General features: G+C 40.1%; 1 protein-coding gene across 2 annotated transcripts in view; it reads right to left on the reverse strand.

The window, feature by feature from the left end:
* atp8a1 (ATPase phospholipid transporting 8A1) overlaps window positions 1–10,647 on the reverse strand; it is a 355,098-nt gene extending 344,451 nt beyond the window's left edge. For both annotated transcript variants that reach the window (XM_072568277.1, XM_072568286.1), the window contains exon 1: window positions 10,452–10,647. In XM_072568277.1, coding sequence (XP_072424378.1) covers window positions 10,452–10,500 — 49 coding nt within the window. In that variant the 5' untranslated portion in view covers window positions 10,501–10,647. The remainder of the gene's footprint in view (window positions 1–10,451) is intronic.
* Window positions 10,648–14,870: the final 4,223 nt, after the last annotated feature.

Below are 14,870 nucleotides of genomic sequence, written 5' to 3' on the forward strand. Positions count from 1 at the left end.
AGTTTCCCCAAAAATGTAATTGGTGCATCATAATTTCATCAAGATGGTGGCACAGTGGTTAGCACTGCTGCCTCACAGCGCCAGAGACCTGGGTTCAATTCCCGCCTCAGGCGACTGACTGTGTGGAGTTTGCACATTCTCCCCGTGTCTGCGTGGGTTTCCTCCGGGTGCTCCGGTTTCCTCCCACAGTCCAAAGATGTGCAGGTCAGGTGAATTGGCCATGCTAAATTGCCCATAGTGTTAGGTAAGGGGTAGATGTAGGGGTATGGGTAGGTTGCGCTTCGGCGGGGCGGTGTGGACTTGTTGGGCCGAAGGGCCTGTTTCCACACTGTAAGTAATCTAATCTAATCTAATCTAATTTCTGCAGAAATTATGCTCCTTCTTACATTAATTAGGTGCAATATTTCTAAACTTCATGACTTGCATTTCTTTTTGCATGTTTTGCATGGTATTATTCTGGTAAATATTTGCTTTATGGTTGCCAAGTATATCTTTTCTGAGGACTGTTGTCTAATGCTGAATACAATGCAGCAAATGGGACCATTTCCTAACTTTTGTACAACAACTCCCTCAACATCAAGATCAACATTCATTTTGCCCTTTGATTAAATTTTGTCCCTAAATAGTTTTTTTTCGTGATTTCTGTCCATCAAGATCCAGGTACCTTTGCTTCGCCACAGTTCAGTCACTTATTCAGATCTAAAGTGGATGGCCTCACAATTTTTTATTCATGTCCATCTGACAACTTTGCTGACTCACTTCTCCTGTCTAGATTGTTTTTGCAACTTCCTACTCTCATTCACATATTTTAATGCACTGCTTCAGTGTAATCTAAAAACCTGAACGCATGGTGTGAACTTCCATTCCTTCAAAGCCAATCACATATAAGATGCTCCTGTACAGATCATTTGTCATAATGTGTCAATTAAGTCTTTTACTCTCATTTTTCTCCATTCCTAACAGCTCATATTCACAAACCTACCTTCAATTCAATGTGGTTTCATTTTTGTGGGACTCTTGTGCATGTTGAACAACACCTGCAATCCACATAAACAGACACACCCCTCTCCAACATATTTGGCACCTTCACTAAACACAATTCAAATATTCAACTATGATCTCCCCTTCAAAAATCTATGATGACATCCTTTCATGAGAGTCCAAGAAATCTGTCAGGTAGCACTGTACCACTGTGATTATGTTATTAAACTAATAATCTAAAGATCTTGACTATGATCCAGAGATAAGAAAATCAATCCCAGCATGGAACCTAGAAATTTGAAGTCAATCAGTGAAAGAATATATGAAATAAAAAGCTACTATCAGGAACAGTGACCACAAAACTAAATCTATTGCAATAATCCATTTAACTCATCAATGTCTCTTAGGGAAGGAAACATGCTGTCCTTACCAGGTCTGAACTCATTGCGATTCCAGCCCCCATAAACAGCTTCAATAGAATAGAATCCCTACAGTGTGGAAACAGGCGATCCAGTGCAAAAAGTCCACTCGATCCTTCGAAGAGTAACCCACCTAGACCCTTGCCCTATTACTCTACATTTAACCCTGACTAATGCATCTATTCAACACACCCCTGAATACTATGGGCAATTTAGCATGGCAAATTCACCTAACGTGCACACCTTTGGATTGTGGGAGGAAGCCGGAGCACCTGGAGGAAACCCATGCAAACATGGGGAGAATGTGCAAACTCCACACAGACAGACAGTCACCGAAATCGAATGCAGAAATTGAACCCAGGTCCCTGGCACTGTGAGACAGTAGTGCTAACCACTGAGCCACCATGCCGCCCCAGCTTGGCCGACTCTTACCTGCTCTCTGAAATGACCAAGAGAGCCACTCAGTTGCACTTAAGATGATGAATCACCATCACCTCAAATGGATATTAGGGTTGGGCAATAAATGCTGGTGTTTCCAGAGATGCCCAAATAGAGTCAGAGATGTCCAGCACTGAAACAGACCCTTCGATCCAACTCGTCCATGCCAACCAGATATCCCAACCCAATCTAGTCTCACCTACCAGTACTCAGCCTATATCCCTCCAAACCCTTCCTATTCATATACCCATCCAGATGCCTTTTAAATGTTGCAATCACACTAGCCTCCGGCAGCTCATTCCATACACGTACCACCCTCTGCGTGAAAAAGTTGCCCGTTAGGTCTCTTTTATATCTTTCCCCTCTCACCCTAAATCTATGCCCTCTGGTTCTGGACTCCCCCATCCCAGTAAAGAGACTTCATCTATTTATCCTATCCATGCCCCTCATAATTTTGTAAACCTCTATAAGGTCACCTCTCAGCCTTCGATGCTCCAGGGAAAACAGCCCCAGCCTATTCAACCTCTCCCTACAGCTCAAGTCCTCCAACCCTGACAACATCCTTGTAAATCTTTTCTGAACCCTTTCAAGTTTTGCAACATCCTTCTGATAGGAAGGAGACCAGAATTGCACACAATATTCCAAAAGTGGCCTAACCAGTGTCTTGTACAGCCCAACATGACCTCCCAACTCCTGTACTCAATGCTCTGACCAATTAAGGAAAGCATACCAAATGCCTTCTTCACTTTCCTATTCACCTGTGATTCCACTTTCAAGGAGCTATGAACCTGCACTCCAAGGTCTCTTTGTTCAGCAACACTTTCTAGGACCTTACCATTAAGTGTATATCCTGTGACTTAAATAAGTCACTGTCTGCCTTACAATTGATCGGGAACTAACATATCTGCAATTATCTTGTTTCTCATTCTCGCCAAAATAACCTATAAATTTGCAACTTTCCAAACAAATTAGATTTGTTTTTTCAAATCAATCTGATCAGAAATGTTATGACACAAGTCTAGAGCAGGTGAGACTTGAACTTGGACCTCTTGGTTCAGAGGTCAGGACATTACTAGTACAACACAATTTACTAAGGTAAATTTAAAATCAGCAATAAAAATTACATATACCTAAAGGTTTGATGATTAGATAATCAAACATAATCTAATTCAGACAAAAGGAAAATTGTACTGAAATTGTTTATTCCGTACAAGTTTGGCGACATTAGAGTGAACAAAATCCACTTTGTTCTCGGTCTTCTATGCACAGACATTCAAACTAAATACAAATGATAAATTTTCACTTTGGTAACAAAGTCCAAATACTTCACTATGTAATGCACCACAGTGAGATGGAACACAGAACATCATCTTAAAGCCCTTTGTTTTGATCTGGGGGTGTTGCCATACATCCCCATGGTAATTTTGAACGAATCAAGGAGTGAGGGAAATAGACAGATAGTCTGGCAGTTCAGTACCTTACAGCTCCAGCAATACGCATATTCATTATTCTCATCAATATATTCATTGCATCAGTGGAATTGGGTAAGAAGCAAACAGCAGAAACTCTGCTGCAGGATAGGCAGCAAGTAATTCAAGGCACAGTAAGGTCTGTAAGAAGGCAACATGCTCACCACATAAATTCTTCTCCTTATATCCTACTCAATTTAAGGCAAAGGTGCACGACACAGAGTTATATAATGGTAACAGCACAAAAAGAGGCCTTCGATCAGTCATATCGGTATAGGCTGTCTGAAAGAGCTTTCATTTAATGCCACTCCCCTGTGCCTTCCCCCAATCCTGTACATTTTCTATTTTCAGATACTGATGTAGCTCTCAACTAGCTCTCAACAAAGTCATGACTGAATTTGTCTCCGCTTACTAATTGAAAAGCAAATTGTAAACAACTAATTTGTAGAAACAAGTGTTGACAAGCTAGTTTAGATGGTTAAATATTCCGTGACCAACTAATTTACTACTACATGAAACTGCAGCCAACAAGTGGTTGGTGAATCCTCCAAGAAGAAAATATCAGCAAAAGGTCAAGTACAGACAAGGAATTCACCTCATCCATGGCAAAAGCTGAAGATATGAACTTACAGGGTAAGAAGCATACTACCAGGAAAGTGAAAGACTTTTTTTTTCTTTTAACTTTTTCTTCTCAGGACAATGTCTCCAAGGCTACTGTAATTCACATGCCCAGCTCCCTGGAAAGTGATGCATGTCTTCCTTCCTTAACAACTGTAGTGCTTACATTTACTTTTATTGGTAGAAGAATTGAGTTCTGGAGTCCTTAGGTCATGTTGCAGTTGTATAAGACTCTGGTGCGGCCGCATCTGGAGTACTGTGTGCAGTTTTGATCGCCATACTATAGGAAGGATGTGGAGGCACTGGAACGGGTGCAGAGGAGGTTTACCAGGATGTTGCCTGGTATGGTAGGAAGATCGTATGAGGAAAGGCTGAGGCACTTGGGGCTGTTTTCATTGGAGAAAAGAAGGTTTAGGGGTGACTTGATAGAGGTGTACAAGATGATTAGGGGTTTAGATAGGGTTGACCATGAGAACCTTTTTCCACATATGGAGTCAGCTATTACGAGGGGCATAGCTTTAAATTGAGGGGTGGTAGGTATAGGACAGATGTTAGGGGTAGGTTCTTTACTCAGCGAGTCGTGAGTTCATGGAATGCCCTGCCAGTAGCAGTGGTGGACTCTCCCTCTTTATGGGCATTTAAACAGGCATTGGATAGGCATATGGAAGATAGTGGGCTAGTGTAGGTTAGGGGCTTGGATCGGCGCAACATCGAGGGCCAAAGGGCCTGCACTGCGCTGTATTCTTCTATGTTCTATTTACAGTCTTTCAATGACAGTGTTCAGCAGGAGATACAAAAGAAAAGGCTCTAGCAAAAGTAATGCAACATGTGTCCAAATTAAGGACATACATGATTTACAGGGGAATTTGGAGGTGACTGTGTTCCTCTGACATTGCTGTTTTTGCCCTCAATTGTAGAGGTCACAGGGAAGGAAGTGCTGTTAAGTAATTTTGATGATTCAGTATTCTGAAGATTGCATATATTGTGGTGAGAATAGCCAACAATAGAGAGGTAGATATTTAAATGTGAATCAAGTGAGCTTCTCCAGCCTGAATAGGAAATTGCTTGATTACAGCTGTCAAGCATTGAATATTCCATCACACTCCTGATTTAAACCTTGTAGGTTTTAACTCTCTAACCTTTCCTGGGTAACTATTAACCTTAAGGAAGTCAGAACCCTACAAAATCAGTGGCTCAAACTCCGGATTATGAACGGTTTTGGAGGGTTCCAGATGCCAGGCAATTGTCTCCAAGGGAATATTACTTGGTAATATAGAACTTAAACATTGCTTAAAAAAAAGACAAGAATTGAAGGCCTTCGTTTTGCATTCATCAGAATCAAAATACAAGCAACAGACATGGAAATAGGAGATTAGTTTATACAGCATGGAAAGTGTGCTGATTAATCAGGCCATGATTACCTTGGAGATGTAACAAGAACAGTTAACTGTCAATCTTACTTCTCAGATCAGTCAGATAAATTCTGATGGTTAAGTGTTTCCAGGGATATTACAGAGATTTGTGGCTTCATGACCCCCTTTTTCAGAAAATAGTGCAATAAACATGCACCGCATTCATCTACGTAAAAGAGGGTGCTGCATATTTATGTGTAGCTTCTCAAGCACATGAATGCATCACCCTGAAAGCCCGACTGATGATCTTAGATTGGTTTCCAGAGAAACTAGTAGCACAGTCTGGATTATTTAATAAGTTATTTCTGATAACAAAAACACTTCTAATGGGGATACCTCTCTGAAGCTGGCAAGCATGGGTTGGTTGAGCACAATTGGCAGACTTCCTGCTGCAAATGGTTAACAGGGCATTTGTTGATATGCTCTGCCAATTGTTGGGATGCAAGTTCTAGATACCTGGCATCATGACAGCACTGAAACTCAATCAAATTACGCATTTGTGTGGTAGGCAAAACATTTTCTTGGCTTGACAGAAATAGCCTGTTTTGGCGGAGAAGTATCTCCTGTGGATTTGCTGCAGAGTAACAGCATTTACCTTCTTCACGTCTTCAAATTTTCAAAAATGCACCGCTATTCAGTGCACAAACAAAACATACTGTTACTTGCATTCCAGCTAAAATGAGCAAGAATAAAAATTTCAACAAATTGCCTCTTTTTAGCAATGTTTAAATGTCAATTACCTGGGTAATTCCCTTGGAGTCAGCAGAAAGGTTTTCTCTGTGGTTCTGACACAATCAAATCTACTCCATTGCAGCAAATTATTCCCAATCAAAAATCCTGGGCCATTGTAATGTATTGTAAATTTTAAAAATTAACCTTGAAACATAAACAATACTTGCAAAATTGTAAGAAATAATTTATTCTCTCATGATAACCATTAGGCAACTTCCGTTACTGTACAACTTTCTATGCCTCATGGATGAGAAGCCATCATTAATTGCTACTAGAAATAATGACTCAAATGTAGCCAAAACAAGGTAAAGTTTCTGGGAGCCACTTTGGTTCCATCATCTATTGCCCATATTAACAAGGTTACCACCAAACTCCCAACAATTAAAGCTTGCACTTACACCATGTCTTTAACATAATAGAATGCCCACAAGTGCTTCACAGTGACACTATAAAACAACACGTGACACCACATAATGGGGACATCAGGACATAGAAATAAATAGCTTCATCAACAAGATGGACATAAAGGTGAGTTTAAAGAGCCATCAAGCCAAGATGATGTTTTGCCTCCCACACAAATGAGTAATTTGGTTATGAATTTCAGTGCTGGTGAGATGCCAGATATATAGGACTTGCATCGTAAGAACTGGCAAACCATATCAACAATGCACCAAAGCAAGATGGAAAGATGAAGAGCTTTAGGGAGGGAATTCCAGAGCAGAGTTCCAGACAATCAAAGAACTGACTACCAATTAAGATGCAATTAAAAGCAGAAAACACAAATAAGACAGAATTAGACAATAGACAATAGGTGCAGGAGTAGGCCATTCTGCCCTTTGAGCCTGCACCGCCATTCAATATGATCATGGCTGATCATCCTTAATCAGTATCCTGTTCCTGCCTGATCTCCATAACCCTTGATTCCACTATCCTTGAGAGCTCTATCCAACTCTTTCTTAAATGAATCCAGAGACTGGGCCTCCACTGCCCCCTGGGACAGAGCATTCCACACAGCCACCACTCTCTGGGTGAAGAAGTTTCTCCTCATCTCTGTCCTAAATGGTCTACCCCATATTTTTAAGCTTTGTCCTCTGGTTCGGCACTCACCCATCAGCGGAAACATATTTCCTGCTGCCAGAGTGTCCAATCCTTTCATAATCTTATATGTCTCAATCAGATCCCCTCTCAGCCTTCTAAACTCAAGGGTATACAAGCCCAGTCACTTCAGTCTTTCAGTGTAAGTGGCACAGTGTAGGTGGCACAAATATGGGAGGGTTGTGGGTCTGGTGGAGATTATTGAAATTGGGAAGAACAAAGGAGGGATTTGAAAAAAGACAGAATTTTAAAATCAAGACATTGCCTAACTGGAAGTCCACAAGGTCAGTGAGCACAGGACTAATAATAGTGAACTTGGTGTAAGAAAGTACATGAGCAATTGGGTTTTGGATGATCTTAAATTGATACAGGGTAGAAAATGAGGTGAGGTAGTGTCTTGGGATAGTCAATTCCTGAGTTTACAAAGGCACAGAAAAGTTTGAACAAGAGATGAGCTGGGATAAAAGGCACAATAGAGCAATGTTACTAAACTGGATTATGTCATAGTGATCATGCATAGTAGCAAGCTAAAACATGACACCAGAGTTGTGACCAGTTGATTCACCCTTATTCAGCTGCTAGGGAAAGGGATGAGCTTTGTGGCCAGCACCAAAGACATAGGCTTTGGTCTTGTCATTTTTAAAACATTATGATGGAAGAAGCAGAGAAAATTCATCTGCACATGCAAGAAATAAATTTGTTTAAAAAAATTCAAATGCATTGATTAATTTTGGACAATATTACTGCTACAATGAAAACTCTGACAGAAACACATCCTCCCCATGTCTGCATGAATTTCCTCTGGGTTCTCCAGTTTCCTCCCACAGTCCAAAGGATGTACAGGTCAGGTGAATTGGCCATGCTAAACTGTCCATAGTGTTAGGTGCATTAGTCAGACGGAAATGGGTCTAGGTGGGTTACGCTTCAGAGGGTGCATGTGGACTTGTTCGGCCAAATGGCCTGTTTCTACACTGTAGCGAATCTAATCTAAAAGAAATGCAATCTTCAGCTTGTTACTTTTTGATTTATGTTTAAAACCAGCTTAAGATCTAAGTGCCATGAACAGATGTTCCACCTTCAATTTACAGAAGAAAAATTTACAGAGCATGCTTCTGCAACATCCTGCTGACATTTCACTTATTCATTTCATCAAACCACAAAAAAGCTTATTTGTCAAACATTATACTGCCTGTACTTTCATAAAAGTGAAAGTAGATATTGGTCTTATACTGCACAGAAATAGAACTCTACAAAATAGGATGAAGCTTGTCATAGTGAAACATGTCAATACAGACTATGCGAACACAGACTATGAACCAGAACTCCCATATTAAAGTCTAGATACACTTCAGAACAAATTATAGTTAAGGACAATTTTCAAGGGCTATTGCAGATGGACAGTAAATGCTGGCCCTGCCATCGATGTTCATATCTTAAGGCCAATTAAAAAGAAATCAATGAATCAATGAATGCCTGTTGGTATTCTTCATTGTCAAGTTAGGAATGTTAGCGCAAAGAAATGTTTGTAACTAGGGCACCCTGTTTCAGCACACAATTAACTCTGTCTTCTATTCTTCACAGCAATAGGCCTGAATCACATTCCTAAAAAGGTGCTAGTCATTGCTGTGCATTTTCCCCTTTGCAAACATTTAAATACTTATGAAATCACAGTTTGTTCATTTTGTCAAATTGTGTTCCTAATTTTGCAATGCATAAGAAATTTGTAAAAAAAAGTAAGCATTTGAAATGCTGTCATACAGTATGAAAATATTTTGGATTGGTACAGAATGAGGTGCATTACAATGCCTGTCATGTTCCTCACATACCAAAGATATTTCACTTCAGTACAAAGAGCTCTTCTGGTGCCATTCTAATCACGTTGTTGGGTATCAGCCCATAATGGAAAAGATGGATTTGGCCATAGAATAGGGCATCATAACTAATTCACCAATATATTTTCAGGCAGTATTCTGTCCAATAAAAAGATTTCCAAAAGTCCCTATGACAGCACAAGATGCAGATACAAGTGTTGAACAACATAAAAGTTATTGACAGCAGTAATTCCTTTCAAGTTAATTATTAGAATTACAAAATTGAGGATCACGTTTATTTTCAAACTGTTGCAGAATCTCCACCATTAAGTCATTTTCTAAAATTGAATGAACAGCACCCTGCTTGCTAGTTTCACAATTCATTGTCTTGACAGTGCGCCTCTACTCCCAATATAATACATGTAATTTACTGAGTAAACATGTTGGCTTCAGATTGTGCATGCGTTTCAAACAGATGTTACATTGACATTTTGACAAGTTTCTTTTCTCTGTATTGCAGTACACAGTGTTACACTCAATTTTAAATTACCAATCTGGATCAGTCCAGATTGAGACATTCTTGAGACATTCAAATCCATAATGTATTGGGATCATCATGTGTACAAATCAAGCCATTTGGTACATTCAGTCCTCTGAACAGTGAAAGGAACTGAGTAGCTTCCGTACTTCATTAGTCAATTAGCTGCAAAACCATAAGCTCACCGTTTTTAGTTTTACATTGGACTGCCTTGCACATCAGTAATAATGAAAATTATGTACAGAAACAGCTACTTTAAAAATAATAAACACGTCAGCCAAATGTTCGGCTCGCCCCCTCAGCCCAAGATAATTTACTTCAGTGTCTGCACAGTTTATTCACAAACGGTGCCCCATTTATAATGCTGAGTTACACTTTAACATGTTAATCACTGTTGTCAATGAAAAACATTTTTAAAAAACTTCAGCTTGTGTAGATCCCCGCAATTGAGAGCCGAGAAAGAACTAGCAATAAAGTCAACTGATGCAGTGGGGCTTCAGCAGCTCGGGTCGGCGTTATTAATTTCCACGGTGCGACTCTTATCATAAGGGGTTCCCTGAACCAAAAAAATGAAAATACAAGGGGATTAATTCTAGACTGAAGCAAAATTGTGCCTCAGTTCGCAGATTTACTGCGGGGCTGATTCAATCCAACCTACAATGATATTGGCTCCAAAATAAGGTGCAGCAAAACCTGACAGATTTCCTTTCAGCTATTACTTTGCCAGTGTGAATTGATGAAAGCTATTTTTTTTTAAAAAAAAGGAAGCCGCAAAGCGTTTCAACTGGGCTTCCTTGAAATCTTGGCGATATTTCAATACGAGAAATGGCAGCGAAGTTTGAACACTGCGGAGTGTAAGGGTGTCCGGGAGGTCACATATGGACAGGTGTGATTAAACCCTCTGCTGGGTGGTCTGGGGGGCAAAGAGTCCCTCTTACCTTCCGCTCGAGAGCGGAGCTCTGCCACTGTCTTTCGAACCGGCGGCATCTTCCCGGAATAAGTCAGTGCATCGCAACGCGGAACTGAAACTCCGTGCAGTAAAGGACGGCAGGGGGTTCAGTCTCAGCAAAGCGGCCGCTTGCTTCACCAACCCGGCTCGCTGCCGAGGTCTCTGACTGACAGGTCCCCAGAGGACGCGCAGCCGCACAACGCCCCAGCCCAGCCCAGCGCCGACACCAGCTCCTCCCCCACCCCACACACACACACACTCCCGGGGCTGGAGCGTTCCACCTCTGCGCGCGGCCCGGGCAACGTTCCATAGCGCAGCCACTGTCACTCAAAAGACAATGCAACTTCTCGGACGTACTGTGCAAAACCCACTATTGTATTCGGACAATGGAGAATGAGCTCGACAGTGCGACATTATTTTCAGGGCTGTCCCCTCCCACCCCGATGTGCCCTCAATGGAGGAGTCTGCAGGGACACCCTCCGCCTGTTGGAAGCTTCTCGCTCTAGGCACGAATTTGAGAGCGTGTGAATTTCCAATTAATGTTTGCAAACAGAGCAATAGCGCTTCATTGAAAGGTGTGTTTGATATTAACTGCATGAAATACAATACTTACAGTCGTATTATTAATTACTGAAAATAAATATCCCCGTGGAATTTTTAATGAGGTTCTGTAGTTACATACTAAACCGCAAGAGATTAAATGGAAAGCACATCCGATCAGGAATAAACCCTATATCCTTCCGAGTTTGTCCGACCCATTTAATGAGATCAGGGATGATATGTTTCCTAATTCAAATTCTAATTCCGTATCTCTTAATAGCCTTAACAAAAATAATGAATTAGTATAAACCTTTTTTTGTGGAGGGGAGTTTCTCTCACTCATGCCATAACTAGCATCATCCCGAATTCCTCTTGAGAGGGTGATGGTGAGGTGCCTCCCTGAAGGTACAACTGCAGTGCTGTCTGGCATGGCTTTCCCAAGTTGTCCCAAGTCACATAGAAGCATAGAAGATAGGAACAGAAGGAGCCCATTCAACACCTCAAACCTGCTCTATCATTCAAAAATATCAAGGTTATATCATCTACTAATCATGCCCTCCACATATCCCTTGATTCCTTAATCCCTTTAGCTACAAGAACTATATCTAACTACTTCTTGAAAATCTATAATGTTTTACCCTCAGCCACTTTCTGTGATAGTGAATTTCACAAGTTCACCACTCTGTGGTTGAAAAATTTTTTTCTCATTTCAGTTATAAAAGGTTTTCCCCCCTATCCTTAAACTATGACCCCTGCTTCTGGACTCAATCAGGAACATCCTTCATGCATCTAACCTCTCCAGTCCTGTTAGAATTTTATAGATTTCTCTGAAATTCTGCTCAGTCTTTTAAACTCCAGTGAATACAATCCTAACCATCATATATCAATCCTGCCATCCCAGAATCTGCTACACTCCCTCTATAGAAAGAACACTCTTCCTCAGATGAGGAGACCAAAACAGACACAATATTCCAGGTCTGACCTCACCAATATCTTATATAATTGTGGCAAGACATCTTTCCTCCTTACTTGATTCCTCTCGCTATCAAGTCCAACATAGAGTTTACCTTCTTTAATGTCTCTGTACCTGCCCAAAGACACCCAGGACTCATTGAACATTCTCTTCTCACAATTTATTCATTGAGGGATTTGACATCTGTAAAGAAATTTACTGCAAGTTATCACCTACCATTGCTGATAAACCCTAAGCCCCCATTCCCTGTGTCCTGCTCCCAGTTAATGGACCACTTCCTATCGTCACATTGGAGTCCAGAGATCCAACAAAAAGCCAGGCTTGAGATGGGTGTCTTTCCTGCAGCAGTCACCACCCTAATGATGACACTGCCAAGTGAAAGAGCTGCTGGCTGCTGATCGGAGGGAATCTCTGGGACTTCTGCCCCAAGATCATTGACCCACTGCTAGAATTTGCTAGAAAATTCTTGAATCCCACTGTCACTATTTTTAACAACAGTCATGCAAAAGTAAATATGCAAAGCCCTTAGAAAAAAAATTGAGTTATAGAGACGTCAGACTCGGAGACACTCCAATCCTCTAGTTTATAAAACTAATGAATGGTATGTGAATTATTGAGATTTTAATTAACTCACCCTAATAATACATTATGTATGGACTTTAATACAAAATAAAGTTTAGTGGATCTTCCATTTTTATTCTGTAAATGAGCTGAATTCTGCAAAGCATTGTAATTGCTTGTATTCTTAAATATATGTACATGTACTGTCCTTTTGTTATATTTTCCTTTTTTATTTTAATAATTGTCAATAACTTTGAATTATGAATACTTGGTTTACTTGTATAGTCATCAAAATTTGGCACCTACCACTATGATTTTTCAATTTATAGCACAGTTTCCTTTTCCATAAAATACTTGTGCGCCTTCCCCCTAGTTACTTCCTTGAATCACTCTCACTGGCACTGGGTTTCACATTCATACTGCTTTTTAGCTGAAGTAGTTTTTTTCAATTTCGCTGTATTTTTTTATGAATGGCCTCTATTTAGGCACTGCTCACAAGGCAACATCTTCTCTGTGTCCAGTCTATTAAACATTACGTAATTTTAAAGATCCCTATTAGATTACCTTCAGGCTTTTTCAAGAGAAATGTGACCCAATATGTAATCTCTTTTTTGATATATATGCACACACACTTCGGGTATCATCTTTTTTAATGCATCTTCCCAGTACCTCAGTAATAAAACAGAAAATGTTGCCAAGTATCTAAGGAAAAAGAAACAGAGTTAACATTTCAACAAAGTCTCTTGTCTTGAAATGTTAACCCTGTTTCTTTCTCCACTGATGCTGTCAAACTGGTTAAGTATTTTCAGTATTTTCAGTTTTATTCCCAATTTCTGCTGTACTGTATTTTGATTTTGTTTCAGTATTTCTATATCCTTTTTTTTCTAGTAATGTCATTACAATGTGCTTTATCAAATATTATATTGTCAATTCAGTTTGTTTTACAATAGACTTTTCACTGAATGAAACACGACAAGGACATTAACTTAAATAGCTTTAAATTCCATTCTGTGGACATGCAACTTTTATGGAGACCCCAACACTACAGAGACAATAGCACATTGGAAGGTTTGAACAACTTCTTCCCATCTCATCAAGGTAGAGGATAGATATTTTAGAAGTCAATTGTTCGGATTTTTAAAATAATCACCTCGGCTATCACTCAGTGGCCAAAGAGAAGCTTTATGAGGCACTCTACTTACTTTAGAACATACAACTGCCATGTAAAAATGGCCTTCTATATCTGTGACATTGCCGTCTGTGTGAATGCTGTGTCTGGATTTGCACAAAGAACACACAAGTAGCTGGAGTGACCACCTTTCTCTCTATGGCGTACTCTGAAGCTTTTCTTGCAAATGAACATTACACCTTCTGTGAGGGTCAATAGGCAGAATTGCATCTTCTCTGAGATGCAATGCAGCATCATCTTTGATGTTTCCTTTAGTGTTGAATCTGTTTACATTCATTTGTTGTAAGTCTTGCATTGACTCAGTTCAAGTATTTTTGGTCTCTTCCTTTGCGTTTGGAACATTGGTAATCTCGTGAATAGTCACAGTGTTGAAATCCATGCACACTTGAGATCCTACTATTGCTGGTCCACTTGGGTCTACCAGGTAGAATACATGTGGTTTCAGGCATAATTGCTGGACCTGTGTTTTATTGTTAAGGATTGATATCCTATGATATGCAGTTAATTTTGGGGTTGTAATTTGTATCCTTAACTTTCGGTATGTATCCTTTGGGTTTTTTCCCTGGTGGTATTTTCACATTGGCTTCTATGTCAATTTTAGTTTTGAGCATTTTTTGCCACTTGTATTTGGGTGTATGTTGTTAGTAGTGGCAACATCTTCTAATTGTTTGGCTTCAATCATACAATGAGTCACATTCAGAATGTAGAATGCTTGTTCACCTTCTGGTTGAAGGTTCTTCCATTCTGAATATTCACCGTGGTCAGTCTTGCTGCTAAACCATATATGTGCTTGCTGGATCCTTGTGCCCTCCATGTTATAGCTATTAGCGTAATACAGTTACTTTCAGTTTGGTTGAATTCTGTTGTACTATCTGATTGTATCCATGGAATCAGATTTCTTGACATAGGTGAAGCTAGTGTCCTTTTGCAGCAAATCACTTGCAAAAATCTTGGAACACACAATAGATTCACAAGCATACAATAGATTGCATTTCCCATACAGATTCCTTGCTTTCTAAATTCTGGCTACTTTGTCAAGACTGGTAATTGCACTTAATCCTTGCAGGTCTTGTTGTCCAGTGACAATGGCTTCAGGTTTCTGCCATCTTTAAGAAATGTGTTAATGCCATGACTTTTCTTTTTCT

Source organism: Chiloscyllium punctatum, chromosome 1 (genome assembly GCF_047496795.1).
Source record: "Chiloscyllium punctatum isolate Juve2018m chromosome 1, sChiPun1.3, whole genome shotgun sequence".
Classification (NCBI taxonomy): Eukaryota; Metazoa; Chordata; class Chondrichthyes; order Orectolobiformes; family Hemiscylliidae; genus Chiloscyllium; species Chiloscyllium punctatum.